We start from the raw sequence: 18,310 nt of genomic DNA, 5'->3' as shown, positions 1-18,310 counted from the left end.
CTTTCAGCATGTATTGCACTTGCTTTAATTAGTTACTTCTGTTAACTGTAGGTGATAGTTCTTCAGGGTAGAGTTCTATGAAGTGTGTGAAATAAATTTAATTTCTGTTCAATTGGTGCCCTCTTTGACTTGTCCTTTCTATACCGAATGGGTGTCAAAAAAATGTCTGAGAATAATTTGAACATGTCTGTGACCCTTTAAAGTCGATTTGACCAAAATTTACAGAGAATGTATTACACCTGCTTTGAGGAAACGTGCTATTTCTATTCCAATTTCTTGTTAATGGCAAAAAGTTGCTAAGAGTTTGAAATCGGCTTTTGCATGGAGCGGAGTCTGTTATTTAGGATTGTTGTGAAGCTATACTTCCAATTATCAAAAAACGTTGATATATTTTCTCCGTGGGTGCCTATTTCACAAGAACATAAGCAAACAAAGCGTTTAACGGGTGGCATACAAAGAGGTGGCTGTCGAACTGTTCTACTGTTCTTTCTACCAGCAAAAAAAAAGGGTCAGTTTGATTACATTTGCTAAACTGAAGTGAGCCACAGAAAAAAAATAATAACTATTATGATATGATCCTTGGGGCATGCTTTTACTTACAATCCCATTGAAAACCATAATAAAAGCTGACGTGTGTGGGGCCGGATGGGTTGATGTGAGCCAAAAATGAGTTACGTTCTTCAAGTCTCGTGTTTTGACTAGCACAAATAATGGTAAAGTGATATTAGACATGTGGGTTGAGTTTGTTGTTGGTTCTTGCTTTCATTCCTTCTTGCTTTCTCGAGTCTCTTTGTGAAATGCACTTGATGAAAAAAACATTTACTGTAATCCTAAGATGCTGAATACAAAATTTAAACGTGGAATGAATAAACTTAATTATTCATTTGAAAATAGTGCATGTCAAAGATATTGTAATTAAAACGCCTCTACGCGGTCAAATGTCTCTCTTAATTTTCCCAGACGTAGGATGGTGAACACCTGTTAGCAGGAATCGACGAATTGCCCCCTCGCATTTCAACTTGAGTTTTGCTTAGGAAGGAAGAAAAAGGATTCTTGAGTTTTACTCTAAGTCACGATTGACTTTGTGCGTGTTCGTCGAGTAATGGGTGCAGCGAAAAATGTCTTTTTGATCCTTGTTCTAGGAATAATGTTTCCAAAACACGCCACTTGTACTAATTCGGCTCTCTTTAAGACGCGAGAAAATACTCGGCTTAATGGTCATGTCGTTAAACAGTTTCAATCTCCCAGTTTTATGTCATGCAATCATTGGTGCCTCAGAAACTCGTGGTGTACTTCAACAAACTTCAGAGAGCTATCCGAGGTGAACAAGAAAGGAACTTGCGAACTAAACAAACATGGATACGTCGATCAGAATACAAACCTTGATGATCAAAAAGGGGTGACATTCTCTTTGCTCGTGAAGGTACATAGTTCTTTAATTTAAGCCTTGCATAACGTATCAGAAGCTGGAAAGTTTTCCTTTTATCAATTTTTGTAATGTTGCTGGAAATGGCTGCCATGAATACTTGACAGAGGGAGGTTTTTTGCATATTGTTTTTTTTTTAAGTATTCGACGGTTTACTAAGAATTCTAAGTCTATCCCTTTCAATCTTTAAACTTGGTTTCTCTTTATGTGTTTTAGTCTAAATTTTAAAATCGTAACCTTCACATGTTTTCACTTCTGCAGGGTTTCATTTCAGAAACACACAATTGTTTTGCGGGAAGATCATATTTCGTTTATGATATTTTCAGCTACAGACTTAAAGTTGTGAATTAACGATCCAATTTTCATTTGTATTTTACCCGTCAGGGACATCACCTTCGTTGTGCTGCAGGCCTCACTGGACCTTTATGTGAATACGGTAACTCACATTTTCAGTTTGTACAAATGACTATTTCATATAATTAGACAGACCGTGGTAAATCTAGGCCCGCGCCACACTATTTCGTTTTTGTTTGAAAACGCATTCTTTTTGACGTGTTTTCGCCAGTCATCCATACTTCGACGCCTTAATACTTTGACATAAACGGGGACTTTCGAAAGAGGTTTCAAAAGTAGAGTCTTTTGAAAACGCACCGTTTTAAAACGCTCCTTTTTAACGTGGACAGGTGGAAACGGAGCATCTGTCCATCTCCAAGTATATTTAGATTGTAGTGTCGTGTGACACTAACGTCATTTTACGTCCTGCATGTAATTAAAACAAGGGAATTCTGGGATTAAAATAGAGAGCAGACCATATGCTCGTAACGGCCGTTTACTGTTAATTACTTTCGGGTTCGTTCTCCACATTACTTTGGCAACGAGGACGGCACGTCGTTTCAGGTCAATCTCCGTAGTCTTTATGATGGCTTCTTGTCTTCCAAGCTTCGATTCCTTCGATATACACGCAGATGGTGCAATCGCTCAACGATGGATCAAGCGGCTCGAAAATCTGTTTTGTTGCTGCTGACATCAAGGAAAAAACGAGGCAAAGCGCTTTTTTACTTTATTATGCTGAAGAAGAGGTGTGTGACATCTTCGAAACTTTGCCGGAGAGCGGAGCTGATTTTGAAACGGCGAAAGAGAAACTCACCGAGTACTTCGACCCCAAAAAGAATGTCGAGCATGATATTTACAATTTTCGGCAAGCCAAACAGAATCCACGGTGAGTCGATGAATGCTTGTCACTCTCGTTTACATCAACTGGCATCTACATGTGAGTTTGCTAACTAACACTCAATCTTGTTCGTCCCAATGTTTGCGCCATAAAGCAACAACAGATGGGACGATGACCCTCGATGCATTTTTAGATGAAGCAAGAGCGCTCGACGTGTCCGAAAAACAGCCGAAGGACATTGAACCTTTGGAAAGTGCCAATTCTGTGTTACCTCAGCCGCCAGTAACTCCTCAGAAGAAACGTTCGTGCTACGAATGCAGTGAAAGCAGGCCACACGATCAGAAGAAAGGTTGACTTGCTTGAAATTGCAAGTCACGGTGGTGTTCGTCACAAATATGGTTACTACGCGAAGTGTTGTCGTACAAAGTCGTCAAGTCACAGCCGATCTCCACCAAAGAGAAGAAGATCTATGCCACGTGAAACGCCGTCGAGTTCTGATGACGGGTACGGGATCCAGGGTAGAAACGCCCGTCAATAAGGTTAGTGCTCCGTTTGTCTCACTAAAGGTCAATGGTTTCAAGCGCAATTTCCTGGTTGACCCTGGAGCGAGTGAAAACATTCTGAGCTTGAGTGCTTCGAAGGTGTGTAATGTGAAACTGAAGTCTTGTGATACTAGGGTGTATGTTTACAACTCCAGTGATCCGTTCCACGTTTTAGGCAAGTTCTTTGCTTTAGTGGAGTCTAAGTGCAGCGCAGTCAACTCTGGGTTCCTACTTCGCACTGCTAATGCCGTCTCAGTGGAGAAAAACATTTTCATAAGGCACCCTAGCCTGTTCGCTGGCCTTGGAAAAATGAATAATGTTTAAATTAAGCTATACATCAATGAAAGTGTAAAGCCGGTACATCAGTCACACAGAAGAATCCCTTACCGTCAAAGAAAGAACCTGGAAGTTTGTGTGAAGTTCTTTCTCAAAGAGGATATCATTGAACCTGCTGTGGGACCAACACCATGGGTCTCCCCAGTTGTTCTTGTCCCAAAGCCCAAACAACCTGGTAGTGTTCGACTGTGTGTAGACATGAGGGAAGCCAACAAAGCCATATGCTGAGTGCGACATCCTATGCCAATTCTTGATTGGATTTGAACCAAGGTTAACTCCAGCTACCCCTGCATCCTGATTCACGACATATTAGCACGTTTTTTATCCCATTGGTTTGTTTAGATACAAACGCCTCAGTTTTGGAATCAATGCTGCTGCAGAAATGTTTCAAGATGTGATTGCCTCAGCTATTAGTGAAATTCCCAATGGGAAAAAAATCAGTGATGATGTCATAATTTATGGTGTAAACAGAAAGGAACACAAGACCCTCCATGCAGTGCTGACTCGCGATAAGAAATTAAACTTAAGTCTGTGTAAAGATATCAACTTTTTTGGACTGGTCTTCAGTGGTAGAGGAATGTCTCCTGATCCCGCAAAGATAGAAGCAACTCAGAAAGCAGATCCACTTTCTTCTGTGATCGACGTTCGTAGTCTGTCAGGCATGACCAATTATATGTCTCGCTTTATTCGTGATTATGCAGACATCGTTGCCCCCCTGACGTGAGCTCACTCACAACAGTTTTATTCAAATGAGAGAGGTCCATCAAACAGTTGTCGACAGGCTCAAAAACAATCCTACATCTGACGACGTCATGACTTATTTTGACCCGCGAAAGAAAACAGTCCTACTGGTGGATGCTAGCCCTGTCGGATTGGGTGCTGTCTTAACTCAGGATGGTAAAGTCAATTCATATGGCAGCAAAGCTCATTCAAGTGTGGAGAAACGCTATTCTTAGATAGGGCGTAAAGCCTTGGCCATTGCTTGGAGTTGCCATCATTTCCGTATGTACTTACTTGGAAGCCACTTCAAAGTGTTGACAGACCACAAGCCCGTGCTGCAAATCTTCAATAGCCCGACTTCACAAGCCTCAGCAAGGATCGACAACTGTCGACACAAGCACTCTCAAAATCTTTGCGAAAGTCCGTAATGAACTGATCTCAGTGGATGGGAAAATTGTGCTCCGTGGAAACCGCATGGTGATACCTGAAGTTCATCAGAAGCGAATGGTAGAATTAGTTCATGAGGGCCACCAAGGAATAGTTAAGACAAGTAGCCTGTAACGTTCAAAGATTTGGTTTCCCAGAATGGACAGTGTTGTTGATTCCATTGTTAAAAATGTCACATTGCTACACCGAAGCCTTCCCGCGAAATGTAATGAAACTCTGAAAATGACTCAGTTACCTTGTAGTCCCTGGCACCAAGTCAGCATCGACTTCTGCGAAGTGGCTGGGCTCTATGTTCTTGTCGTGATAGATGACTACTCTAGGTTCCCTAATATTGAGATTGTGCATTCAACTGCTGCTAAAGCTGTGATTCCCAAGCTGGACCGCACATTTGTTGCCTATGGTGTTCCTGAAGTCGTGAAAACTGACAACGGTCGTTCCTTCAATGGGCATGAGTTTGCACAATTTGCTGACTATCTTGGTTTTGCATTCCGAAAAAACACCCCCTTATGGCCAGAGGCAAATGGCGAAGTTGAAAGGCTCATGAGGTGTTTTGGAAAGGTACTTCGCACCACTACAAAGAGGAAGCAACAAATGTATCAGTTTCTCCGCAACTACTGTGCGACCCCTCATAGTACTACTGTTGTTGCCCCAGCTACTGCTCTCTTTGGACGACCAATCAGGGTCAAGCTACCATGCCCTGTAGTGATGTCTACAGACTTGGGTATGATCCTGTAGCTTTGCGTGAACAAGATGCCCAACAAAAGTTGAAGATGAAGTGTCATGCTGAATCTAAGGGAGCTATCAGAGAATGTGACATCCAAGTTTGAGACACTGTTTTAGTGAAACAGCCAAGGCGAGGAAAGCTGTCAACACCTTATCAACCCACTCCACTTATTGTCACAGACAAGAATCAAAGCATGTTAACAGTAGAAGGTCCTAACTCGAAAGTGACTCGCAATTCATCACACTTCAAGAGGTTTCTGACTGGTGAACCCGTCACACCGTTATTTCGCTTGAGGAATCTACTATTGATGTTGACATGGAAACCAGTTCCCTGTCTTCTGCACCTACCTCGTGTCAGAAGTTTGCAGACCCTGGGCCTATTGACCCTACCGATTGTGCCGAGACCTCGACTGAAGTCGTGCTTCGAAGGTCTACCCGATTGCCCAAGCCTACGAAGAGACTTATTCAAGAGATTTGATCAGATATTGTTTAATACTTACGTTGATTACGAGCATTGTTGTTGAACATTTCTAATTTCAGACATGTCTTACTAAGAAAGACTTACGAACATTCCTTATTAAGAAGACACAGTACTCCGTAACTTTCAGTCGTTTCAGTCTTAATTTGAGAGCAGTTTTTTTATTTTGTCTTACTATTGTTACAGATGTTTTGTCTACAATTTTGTGTACGAATTCTTTAGCTAAAGGAAAACAGGAATGTAGTGTCGTGTGACACTAGCATCACACTACGTCATGCATGTCATTTAAAGTAGGAAATTCTGAGATTAAATAGAGAGCAGACGATGTGCTCGTGATGGCCGTTTATTTTTTATTACTTTCGCGTTCGTTCTCCACATAACAAAGATTACTCCCGTTTCTGAAGTCACTGGGCTACCTTAAAATAACAATCCTACGTCGCGAGTTTTTTCTTGTTTTTAAAGCAACCACTCTTGTCTCGCGAGTAATTAGTCGTCCCATGCAGCACATATTGATTCCCCAAACAAAACATTGGAGCGACACGTAAGGTAGCGAATCGTGCTTAGCTAAGCCAATCACAATTGGAATTGCAGATATAAACGAATGCAGTCCTAATCCTTGTTACAATGGAGGATCATGCCGAGATCTTGTGAATGGATTCAAGTGTGACTGCTCTAGGGGGTTCCTTGGAACTCTGTGTGATATAGGTTAGTGATTCTTACGTTCGTTCTTTAAGAGCGAACGGAATATTTTGAAATAGTTCTTCATGTTCATACGCAAAAGACTCTAGGGTTAGGATCAGCAGCAGGACCGATCCTCTGTACATATTTGACCCCTTAACTTGGATGACCGGCCAAAAATAAAGCCTTCGGAAACGTTAAGTGTTCCTTCGACCATTTTGAGCGCATGCTCTATGTTACACGTGGGATCGAGGGTAAATAGTGTCATTATTGTTTGAATGTATGTTCCATAAAAAGAAAATAGAATAACTTCTTTGGCTTTTTATAACTACACCTTATTCGATGGTTTAATTCGGAGTACGCGTCGATATTTTTGGAGTTGTGTAGTATTTTATGTAGTAGTTGTGTGGAAAATACGAGCAATGAAGAAAATGCCCGCTCGTGTTATATCTGAAACCATCGAATAAATGATTTATTGTCTCACTATTATTTCACTATTTTGATTTTAGATTGCGAAATATATCGGACGGCCTTATCTGTGCATCGTATCGATCACATAAGGAGTTCAAGAAAGACGAGAACAACACGGATGAAACCATTTAAGAGTTTTATGTGACCAACGAAAATATCTGTCGCTCGTAAAAGTTCGGTTCTTTACAAGTCAAGCCTAAAAAACGCAAAAAAAAAAATCAAAGTTTGGATCGTTCCTTGGGATTACTTTGTGGCTCTGTATTTTTGCCCTGTTCTACAGTGTAATACCGTTTATTACCTTGGCATATTTTGCGCGCGTCCTCATGAACGTATTTGGTGAATTGACGCCGTAATGGAATAATGAGTGCATTCACAGATATCCTGTTGTCTTTATTGTTATTTTCCTCTGGCACAATTATTCCCCGGTGCTGTTTACGAGGCAGCTGTTTAAACACTCCTGATATCATCAGTTGCATGAATGTTTCTAAGGACATTCAATGTTCAAGTATCTCCGAACGTCATCGGTACAAGGTTTTGAGTGACTCTGAATCTAAAGGAAATATGAAAGGAAATATAAAACGTTTCTTTCCTGATATCATCAGGTGCATGAATGTTTCGAAGGACCCTAAATGTTCAAGTATTTCAAAACGTCATCAGTTCTAGGTTTTGAGCGATTCTGAATCTGAAGGAAATATGGACCCACCTTTTTTCAAATTCTCCCCACCCCCACCGCCCCCCAAAATTGTTTTGGTGCCCATGTCCTCGCTTTCGCCATCTTTTATGAGATATCAGAACATTTCGCTTTTCATAAAGCCAAATGATTGAGTATTCCAGTACATTTTCATTTTTAGCTGCCTCAGAATGCAATCAGTTCAAGATTCTGAATGACTCCGATCGACACAGCGATTTTGGTCGCGGTGACCGAAAATGTGATAAAAATTTGACAGAAGACTGGTACAGATTCTGGGCGGGGGCTGGAACGAGTATACCTACTCACTGCCTACCACTCCATAGATGTGGAACGGACATGCCTGGGTGGATGGACGGAGCACACCCAACAGTTGATGAAGGAGTCGTTTCCAGAAAAGTTTGTTTTCATGGCTATCATAACTGTTGTCACCGCCACATTATGATCAACGTACGGAATTGCAGCTCTTTCTTTGTATACAGACTGAAACCGGTCCAATTTTGTGCCAGCCGGTACTGTGGAAAAAGTTAGAGGCTGAAACTCAAATCTTGTTTTTAAGGATACTGTATATCGTTATACCTTGATCTTTATCCGTTTGTTTAACGTGCCGTTGAACTAATTCAGATACCACGAACACGTCAAGAATGAAACTTAACTTTAAAACAGTTCGTCCTTTTTTAAGAATTTTCATTTAGGATATTAAGGAGGCCTGATCAAGACTATGCAGAATTATAAGCGTAAAATTTATGAGAAATGCTATTCTCTCAGCAGGTATTATAGATGTTTACTTTAGTTCCTTCAGTTAGCAACTACTCCAATCAGTATATGATAAAAGACGATGTAATTTTGATGCTTACACTAAGTTATTGTTCTTGAAGGTATAAGTTTTTTTTAATACTTGTAATTAAGTGCATCTTTCTTAACTTTATTGTGTCTTTGACTTTCCCTGTCGCTAGTATAACTGCTTCCGTTGAAGCTAAATGTTACTGCTTCCGGGAAAAGCTGCGAAATACTTTGTAGTTAGATTGACACCTAAGTGATTAGTTCCTTTTAGACAGAAAATTATAGTAAACGTTTCGGTTCAGGATAAGACCCCGTGTGATCAAGATCGTTTTTGAATAGAAGACAAGTTAGACTGTAATCCTCGCTAAAGTCCGCGAACGTTGGTAAGCAATAACTTGTTTTGTGATCAACTGGGATACCTGGATGGTACTGGATCCTTGGAATTAAGTGTAGTGATACTACGGGTGTCGGAGTAGTATACTGAAATAGTGCGCTCAAGTCTGGCCAAAGGCATACACCTATTTCAAAACATAGGCATGCTATGCATGCAAGAGTTATTTTTTGTAGGTTGGGTGGATTACTTGAAACATTGTGAGTGATGTCTACATTCTTACAAAAGGAGAGAAGAATATTAATGTGGGAAAGAACGAAAATGTCGAATTACCTCACTCACAGGTATTTTGAGGTAGATTATGTGTGTTTTGCGAATGAATGTAACCAAAAATAAACTGTATTGGTGCCACAGATACCTGTTAGTACAAAATGCAGACAGCAGACTGCAGACCGGATACAAAATATGGACTGCAGACTGCAGAGTGGGTACAAAATGCAGACTAAGAATCTGAAGAGTTTTTACGTCTGGTATATAATAACATGTCATCTTACAGCTTACCCTTCACGATTATTTGCACTATTGTGGAATATTCCTGGCCCATTTCTTGATGAAAATCGATCGCAATATTATTTCAAGCCTTCAATATAGTCTTCTTACTTTGCGCGCGAGTTGGTTGGTGTGATGTCTGTACAAATTTTTCCAACGTAATAAAAGTAGATGACGTGAATAACAGTGATGGTAAAGCAAGCTTAAAACGGCAGAAATCGCCAGAAAATACAACGGATACACAGGGTATGAGTAAGTTTTATTGATTTTACGAGAAAAATGTTCATATTTCGAAATATGTATCGTTGTAAATCGACCATACTTCGTTCCCTATACTATTCCTTACTGAACGTGTTCAAATTTCCAACAGTTCCTCTCGTAACTTAACACCGAGTCACACAACGCGTGACGCGTTCATGAATTAATCGTGGGCTTTTTCTCGAGACGTGAGCTTGGGCCGCCTGTGACAAGACAATTGCGTAAACAATATTTAACATAATAACATTATTCACAAAAAAACACAGGGTTTTGGATCACCTCGCCGGGGACCGACCAGCCTCTTGATCGATTTCGACCGGGGGGGACCCGTGGTTCTAAAACAATTTATTAATAATAACTGACGGTGTGGTCCCCGGCGAGGCTCAGTTTGAAAAGGAGGTAGGGTTTCAACGGTCGTGTGTCAAGGTTGATGTGGTCGCGGGCTGTTAGAAACCTCTAAACTAGAAATTTTTGAAGCAAACTGCGGCTTAGCGTCGGTTGCACGGGGAAGATTGAGTTTGTAGTGAATTGAAATGAAACTACAGTATATGTGCTTGGATTCTGCGTTGGATTTGTGGCCGCCCGGTCATTTTGAGCTTGGATTTTTCGCTTCTCGGATCAGGCGTTTGGAAATGGAGTGTTCAGCCTTGGGCTTTTCTTATGTACGTTGAAAACCTCGAAATGAACAACTCGCTCAAATGGGCCCTTTTCATCAAAGAAGCGGTCAGATAACAAGCAATACGCTGTGGAAGCGAGGTGAGATATTTTTTTTGAGAACTTGACGTATTTTTTTATTCCTTAGAGCGCTCGTAAATATTCCTATACAAACTCTTATAATTCCGCCATGACCGTTATTGCGTAAGATGATCATCTCACAGCTGGAGCTTGGGCCGCCTGTGTGTGGATTAGCTGCGATTAATACGCTTTTGTATATGCGTCTGTAAGTATTTTGTGCGTTTGCGCCATAATGCCCAGGAGATCGCAATCCAAATACGTTGAAATACAAAACAACTGACCAAAGAGTTTTATTAGCAAAAAATCACGTGATTCGTCATGTGACCCGGCCCTGTCCGTGTATGACAACGTTAATCATCATCAAGATAACACGCGTGATCAGCATGTGAACACCTCATTGGATCACAGTTAGTTGTCATGGTGTTGAGGGCCCAATGACCTCTGGGTACTATTGCGCAATTTTTCCATTTTGTGGCGGAGGAAAAAAAAAAAAAAGACGATAAAAAAACAAAGGCATTTTATGACTGGGCTACCACAGGTATCCCAGTAATGATCATGCTGTTACATTTGACAAGGGTGGATGATGTCATGTGTTTTAAACATATATCATTTTTGTTTCTGGTTCAAAAGAAAAGGTTGTAAGCAAATGTGAGTGAAAAGTGAAATTTACTGTCTATCATTGTAAATGTTGGAAAATCAAGGCAGTACTGTTTTAATGAAAACATCAAGGATTCCCTCTTTATCGAATAAGACAAACGGGAACGAGTTTTGAGTAAAATAACTAAGCCTAGACTGCCCCACTCTCATTTTGAATTTCCGCCTGGGTAGATTTTGGTCACGTGCTAGACAACGTATAATCAAGAACAAGATAGAATTTCATTTCAGGCCTATTTATCAATTTTGTGGTGTACAACTTTCGCATTTTAGTACGTAATATTTATTCTGAATCTTCAAATTGTCTTGAAACTTAAAAGAAAATTATTCTTTAACAATTCACTGAAAATCGGTAGCCAAAATTATTTGTTTAGGTGTTATTTGATTTTCGTGTTAACCTGTAATTTCGCCGGCACCTTCTGTTGCTTCACACAGAAAAACACGCGATACGAAATGTAATGATCGATTTTGTTCCCAATGTCACGCCATAACAGGAAAAGCTTTTGAACGCCTGTAAACTCCGAGCGCTTCGGAGTAAGTGATATTTTTAATGAATCTTCGGATTGTTTTCAAGTTCAAGGATTGTAAATTACAATTTTATGAAAAACGAAGGTTGTTCTCTTATTTCAGTGTGAATCCTCGCACGCCTGCCCGCTAGCGCAGCTTGTTGAAACTAAAACGAAAAAAATAAACTCTTTTAAGATTATCATTCTTTTCCACCCCACCACTATTCTTAGCAACAAAGGTCGCCATTTATTACTCGCCAAAACTATCAAATGCACTCAAAAGCCTAAAAAAGAAAAAGAGTTTACAGAAATCGACCAATCGAGCGAGCGAGCGAGTGCCATCCTCCACATCATATTTACAACTCGCTCTTAGTTAAAAAGGGACAGAACGGTTTACGCTTTATAATTTGAATCAGAGCTGTATGTTCTCCTCTCTCTTCCAATTTCTTTATTCCTAGCCCAGAATGTTCAATGGAATGAACCTCACGCAAAACTGCACTCTCGTGCGTGATAAGTAGAAATAGGAGCGTGCGAATGCGTGATGGCTCGCGATCGATGGCGCGCGGTTTCGACTTGACTAAAGATAAATAAAACTAATAGGTAGAGCAACAGGAAACTCCTCTGACGGTATTTAATTATTTATATTGAAAACTTTTTATATTTGGCATATTTAGATGGCTTGATCAAGGCTCTGCATGCTAAAAAGGGTAGTCTTTATGAGAAATGTCATTCTTTCAGCATGTATTGCACTTGCTTCAATTAGTTACTTCTGTCAACTGTAAGTGATAGTTCTTTAGGGTAGAGTTCTATAAAGTGTGTGAAATAAATTTCATCTCTCTTCACTTGGCGCCCTCTTTGACTTGTCCTTTCTATACCGAATGCTTATCAAAAAAATCCCTGAGAATAATTTGAACATGTCTGTGACCCTTTAAAGTCGATTTGACCAAAATTTACAGAGAATGTATTACACCTGCTTTGAGGAAACGTGCCATTTCTATTCCAATTTCTTGTTAAATGCAAAAAGTTTCCAAGACATAGTTTGATGCTACTCTGGTTTGCAGATTTAATGAATGTAACCGAAGAAGTTACAATTCATAGACCCAACGTTTCGACACTCCTGTCTAGTGCCTTCATCAGGGGTGATCTAAACGCTGCAACAAGAGGTCCTTTTATATGATCACTAATTAGCGGCCTTTTTTCTGACGAGGTGTAAATAGGCGTCAGGAAGCAAACCGCAAATCGTCACGATTTAAAGGAGCGTGGGCGGAGTTAATATGCCAAGCCTCCAAACAAAGGCGTTGTTTGTATGTACGCTGTACCATTCGACATTACGCTGAGCCATTTCACACAACGCTACACTGTTTTTATGTACGTTGTACCATTCGACATTACGCTGAGCCATTTCCCGCAGCGCTACACCATATGTGTGTACGCTGTACCATTCTAAATTACGCTGAGCCATTTGACGCGACGCTACACCGTTTGTGCGTACGCTGTGCTACTCGACGTTACCCTGAGCCGTTTAACGCAACGCTACACCGTTTGAGTACTGTATTGCAAATGAGTGCTAAGCTATTCGTAATTAAGCTAGTCCATTTCACAATCTCATGTTCCAACTCAACATGGGCTACTAGACCGTTTCTCATTTGGCTAAACTATTCATGTTTAGGGTGTTCTGTTTCACGAAGGAAAACTAGACTGTCTATAATTTGGCCATGCCATTCCTTTATTAGCTATGCTATCCTGCAGCTGATCCTTATACCATCTTTGTATTTGCTGATCTATTTGACATCCTTGTATTTTTGGTGGTGACGGCCGCCCATAGATATGGTCCTTGGGGCATTGCTCTGACTCACAATCCCGTTGAAAACCATAATAAAGCTGACATGTGTGGGGCCGGATGGGTTGATGTGAGCCAAAAATGAGTTGCGTTCTTCAATAAATCATGAGTCTCGTGTTTTGACTAGCACAAATAATGGTAAAGTGATATTAGACATGTGGGTTGAGTTTGTTGTTGGTTCTTGCTTTCATTCCTTCTTGCTTTCTCGAGTCTCTTTGTGAAATGCACTTGACGAGAAAAACATTTACTGTAATTGAAACACAATAGCGCTGCCTGACGACAAGAAGCTGAATACAAAATTTTAACGTGGAATGAATAAACTTAATTATTCATTTGAAAATAGTACATGTCAAGGATATTGTAATTAAAACGCCTCTATGTGGTCAAATGTCTCTCTTAATTTTCCCAGACGTAGGATGGTGAACGCCTGTTAGCAGGAATCGACGAATTGCCCCCTCGCATTTCAACTTGAGTTTTGCTTAGGAAGGAAGAAAAAGGATTCTTGAGTTTTACTCTAAGTCACGATTGACTTTGTGCGTGTTCGTCGAGTGATGGGTGCAGCGAAAAATGTCTTTTTGATCCTTGTTCTAGGAATAATGTTTCCAAAACACGTCACTTCTACTAATTCGGCTCTCTTTAAGACGCGAGAAAATACTCGGCTTAATGGTCATGTCGTTAAACAGTTTCAATCTCCCAGTTTTATGTCATGCAATCATTGGTGCCTCAGAAACTCGTGGTGTACTTCAACAAACTTCAGAGAGCTATCCGAGGTGAACAAGAAAGGAACTTGCGAACTAAACAAACATGGATACGTCGATCAGAATACAAACCTTGATGATCAAAAAGGGGTGACATTCTCTTTGCTCGTGAAGGTACATAGTTCTTTAATTTAAGCCTTGCATAACCCATCAGAAGCTGGAAACGTTTCCTTTTATCAATTTTTGTAATGCTGCTGGAAATGGCTGCCGTGAATACTTGACGGACTCGGGGGATTTTTTGGATATTGTCTTTTTTCGGGGGGGGTATGTGACGGTTTACTAAGAATTCTAAGTCTGTCCTGTTCAACCGTTAAACCTTTAAACTTGGTTTCTCTTCCCGTGTTTTAGTCCAAATTTAAAAACTGTAATCTTTACATGTTTTTACTTTAACAGGGTTTCACTTCGGAAACACAAATTTGTCCAGCTGGTGGGAAGATCATATTTTGTTTGTGATATTTTCAGCTACAGACTTAAACTTGTGAATTAATGGTGCAATTTTCATTTGTATTTTTTCCGTCAGAGACATCAACCTCCTTGTGCTGCAGGCCTCACTGGACCTCTATGTCAATACGGTAACTCACATTTTCAGTTTGCACAAATAACTATTTCATATAATTAGACAGACCATGGTAAATTTAGGCCCGTGCCACACTACTGCGTTTTTGTTTGAAAACGCATACTTTTTGATGTGTTTTTGCCGGTCATCCATACTTAAACGCCCGAATACTTTGATACAAACGGGAAATTTCGAAAGCGGTTTCAAAAGTGGAGTCTTTTGAAAACGCACCGTTTTAAAACGATTCTTTTTAGTGTGGACAGGTGAAAACAGAGGCTTCGGTTTCAGTCGTAAACGGAGCATCTGTCCATCTCCAGGTCTATTAAGGATTGTAGTGTCGTGTGACACTATTGTCACTTTACGTCATGCATGTAATTGAAACAAGGGAATTCTGGGATTAAAATTTAGAGCCGACAATATGCTCGTAACGGCTGTTTACTGTTAATTACTTTCGTGTGCGTTCTCCACATTGCATTGGAGACGAGGACGGCCCGTCGTTTTTGCGACTTGTGTGGTATTTTACGTAAAAGTTGTGTAGAAAAATACCAGAAATGAGAAAAATGTCCTCTCGTGTTATATGTTAAACCATCGAATAAGGGATTTATTATCTCACTATTATTTCACTCATTCGATTTTAGATTGCAAAATATATCGTACGGCCTTATCTGTGCATCATATCGATCGCATAAGGAGTACACGAATGACGAAACAACACGAACGAAACCATTTGAGTGTTTTATGTGACCAACTAAAAACTCTGTCGCGCGTAAAAGTTCACTTCTTTACAAGTCAAGCCTAACAAACGCAAGAAAGAAAAAATCAACGTGTGTTGCTCTGTATTTTTGCCCTTTTCTACAGTATAATACCGTTGATTATCGTGGCATATTTTTTGCGGGTCCTCTTGAATTTATTTGATTAATTGATGCAGTAATGGAATAACAGATATATTGTTGTCTTTACTGTTGTCGTCCTTTGGCACAATTATTCTCCGAGACAGTTGTTTAAATTTTTACACTCCTTATATCATCAGGTGCATGAATGTTTTGAAGGACCTTAATGTTCAAGTATCTCAGAACGTCATCAGTTCAAGGTTTTGAGCGACTCTGAATATGAGAAAATATGAACCCATCATTTTTCAAATTCCCTCCACCCCCCCCCCCCAAAAAAAAATGTTTTGGTGCCCATGTCCTTGCCTCCACCATCTTTTATGACATATCAGAACATTTCGCATTTGATAAAGCCGCATGCTTGAGTATTCCAATATATTTTCATTTTTAGCTGCCTCAGAATGCAATCAGTACAAGATTCTGAATGACTCCGATCGACGCAACGATTTTGGTCGCGGCAAAAAATGTGATAGAAATTTGATAGAAGACTGGTACAGATTCTCGGCGGGGGCTGGAACAAGCATAGCTACACAATGCATTCCAGGCGCTTTAAGTTGTGGAACGAACTTGCCGGGTTGGATGGACGGAGCACACCCAACAGTTGATGAAGGAGTCGTTTCCAGAAAAGTTTGTTTTAGTGGCTATCACAACTGTTGTTACCACAACATTATGATCAACGTACGGAATTGCAGCTCTTTCTTTGTATACAGATTGAAACCAGTTTCAATTTGTCCTAGTCGGTACTGTGGAAAAAGTTAGGTTATAATCCATCGATTAAATGACATTTAATCGATGGATATAAAATCCTCACTTATTGTTGGCTACCTTAGACGACTATCTTAGACTTTAAACTGCTGCAGGTTAAAATTCCAAGGCCCCAACTCATTCCTGAAAAAAAAGCTGGATAGAACGATTCACGCTTGATAATTTGAATCAGGGCTGTATTTTCTCTCTTCTCTTCCTATTTCTTTATTCTTAGCCCAGAATATTAAATGGAATGAACCTCACGCAAAACTGCACTCTCGTACGTGATTAGTAGAAATAAGTGCGTGCGAATGCGTGATGGCTGGCGATCGATGGCTCGCAGTTTTTTTAAAACTAGATAGGGCAACAGGAAACTCCTCTGAAGGTATTTAATTATTGGAAAGCTTTATATATTTAGCATATTTAGAGGGCTTGATCAAGGCTTTGCATAATAAATAGAATAAACATCATGAGAAATGTCATTCTTTCAGCATGTATTATATTTGCTCCAGTTACTTCAGTTTACAGTTGACCCAATCATTAAATCATGTATCATGATATAATTTTCATAATGGCGATCGACCTGACCATAGATAAATGAAATTATAGGTAGGGCAGCAGGAAACTCCTCTGACGGTATTTAATTATTTATATTGAAAACGGTTTATACCTGGCACATTTAGAGGACTTGATCAAGGCTTTGCATGATAAAAAGGGTAATTAATCTGTCAATTTTAAGTTGACCCAAAGTGATGATTTAGTTAGGGTAGAATTCTGTAAAGTGTATGAAATAAATTTCATCTTTCTTCACTTAGCGCCCTCTTCGACTTGTCCTTTCTTCACCGAATCCTTATCAAAAAAAATGTCTGTAACCCTTTTAAGTCGATTTGACCAAAATTTACAGAGAGTGTATTACGCCTGCTTTGAGGACAAGTGATATTTCTTTTCCAATTTCTTTTTAAATGCAAAAATTGCCAAGAGTTTGAAATCGGCTTATGCATGGAGCAGGAGTCTCTTATGTAGGATTGTTGTGAAGCTACATTGCTAATTATTCAATAACGTTGATAGATTTTCTCATCGGGTGGCTATTTCACAAGACGACATGAGCAAACGAAAGCGTTTAACGAACTGTTGTTTTCTGCCAGCAAAACAAAGGATCAGTTTGTTTATATTTCCTAAACTGAAGTGAGCCACAGAAGAAAAATAATGACTTTTATGATATGACCCTCGGGGCATTGCTCTGACTCACAATCCCATTGAAAACCATAATAAAGCTGACGTGTGTGGAGCCGGAGAGGTTGACTTTAGCTAGAAATGAGTTGCGTTCTTCAATAAATCATGAGTTTCATGTTGTGACCCAGAAAAATAATGGTAAAGTGATATTAGACATGTGGTTTGAGTTTGTCGTTGGTTCTTGTCGTTGCTCCGAGAGTTTTTCTCTGGGTCCTCCGGTTTTCCTCCCTCCACAAGAACAAACATTCTTAAATAGTGGAAAGAAGAGCCACCTCGTGGAATGTCTACTGCTAAAATGGCTTTTATCGATACCACTGAGCTCCAACGGCCTAAAAGCATAATGGATAATACGTTAGTACATTCGCAGAAGTTTGACCTCTGTGTTTATCAATATTGTTTAATAGAATTGTGACTCCATCTATCCTTAGTTGTCGTAAACGCTCTGAAAACCTTAAGTTCCCGCTTGCCTGCTAGCTGAGGTCATAATCCGATGGTGGGGTTGTTTAATTAACGTTTTGAAAAATAGAATTGAAGTAATTTATGTTTCTGTGAATTATGGCTTAGCTGCAGTGAATATCGTACATAGTATGTATTTGTTTGATTGAAAAACCAACACAAATCAAAACAGAGGTTTTTATAAACACAAACATAATTTGTATTGAACATTGAGCAAAAATTTTACGGTGTAACCATAAGCGTAGCATCCTTATAGGAATATTATCTTGACGCGTTTTATGTTACAGTTTTCATTTTCTCAAGGGAGGGGTATGAGGGGACCTATTATTGAAGATTGATA

The 18,310-nt window shown here is 39.8% G+C and overlaps 1 protein-coding gene across 2 annotated transcripts; it reads left to right on the top strand.

The window, feature by feature from the left end:
• The first annotated feature begins 949 nt into the window (after positions 1 to 949).
• Positions 950 to 17,091, top strand: LOC149053770 (uncharacterized). 2 transcript variants are annotated; one of them, XM_089211326.1, is made up of 4 exons: positions 950 to 1,423; positions 1,811 to 1,862; positions 6,435 to 6,548; positions 15,929 to 16,296. In XM_089211326.1, exons 1-4 carry the CDS (start codon positions 1,103 to 1,105, stop codon positions 16,294 to 16,296), a joined length of 855 nt encoding a protein of 284 aa, XP_089067452.1. In that variant the 5' UTR covers positions 950 to 1,102. The 2 variants fall into 2 exon arrangements, with proteins under 2 accessions (XP_089067452.1, XP_089067457.1); XM_089211331.1 differs by lacking the exons at positions 950 to 1,423; positions 1,811 to 1,862; positions 6,435 to 6,548 and adding exons at positions 13,750 to 14,208; positions 14,615 to 14,666 and having other exon boundaries at positions 15,929 to 17,091.
• The last annotated feature ends 1,219 nt before the right edge of the window (positions 17,092 to 18,310 follow it).

The sequence above is a fragment of the Pocillopora damicornis genome, chromosome 1 (genome assembly GCF_964200805.1).
Source record: "Pocillopora damicornis chromosome 1, jaPocDami1.2, whole genome shotgun sequence".
In the NCBI taxonomy this organism is placed as follows: Eukaryota; Metazoa; Cnidaria; class Anthozoa; order Scleractinia; family Pocilloporidae; genus Pocillopora; species Pocillopora damicornis.
This window is presented reverse-complemented; position numbering and strand designations above follow the sequence as displayed.

What these genes read in the sequence shown, in the direction of transcription:
- LOC149053770 (XM_089211326.1), top strand. Translation starts at nt 1,103, where the DNA reads ATGGGTGCAGCGAAAAATGTCTTTTTGATCCTTGTTCTAGGAATAATG. An exon ending in CATTCTCTTTGCTCGTGAAG is followed by an intron (nt 1,424 to 1,810) that starts GTACATAGTTCT and finishes TTTACCCGTCAG; the next exon opens with GGACATCACCTTCGTTGTGC. An exon ending in TGGAACTCTGTGTGATATAG is followed by an intron (nt 6,549 to 15,928) that starts GTTAGTGATTCT and finishes TTTCATTTTTAG; the next exon opens with CTGCCTCAGAATGCAATCAG.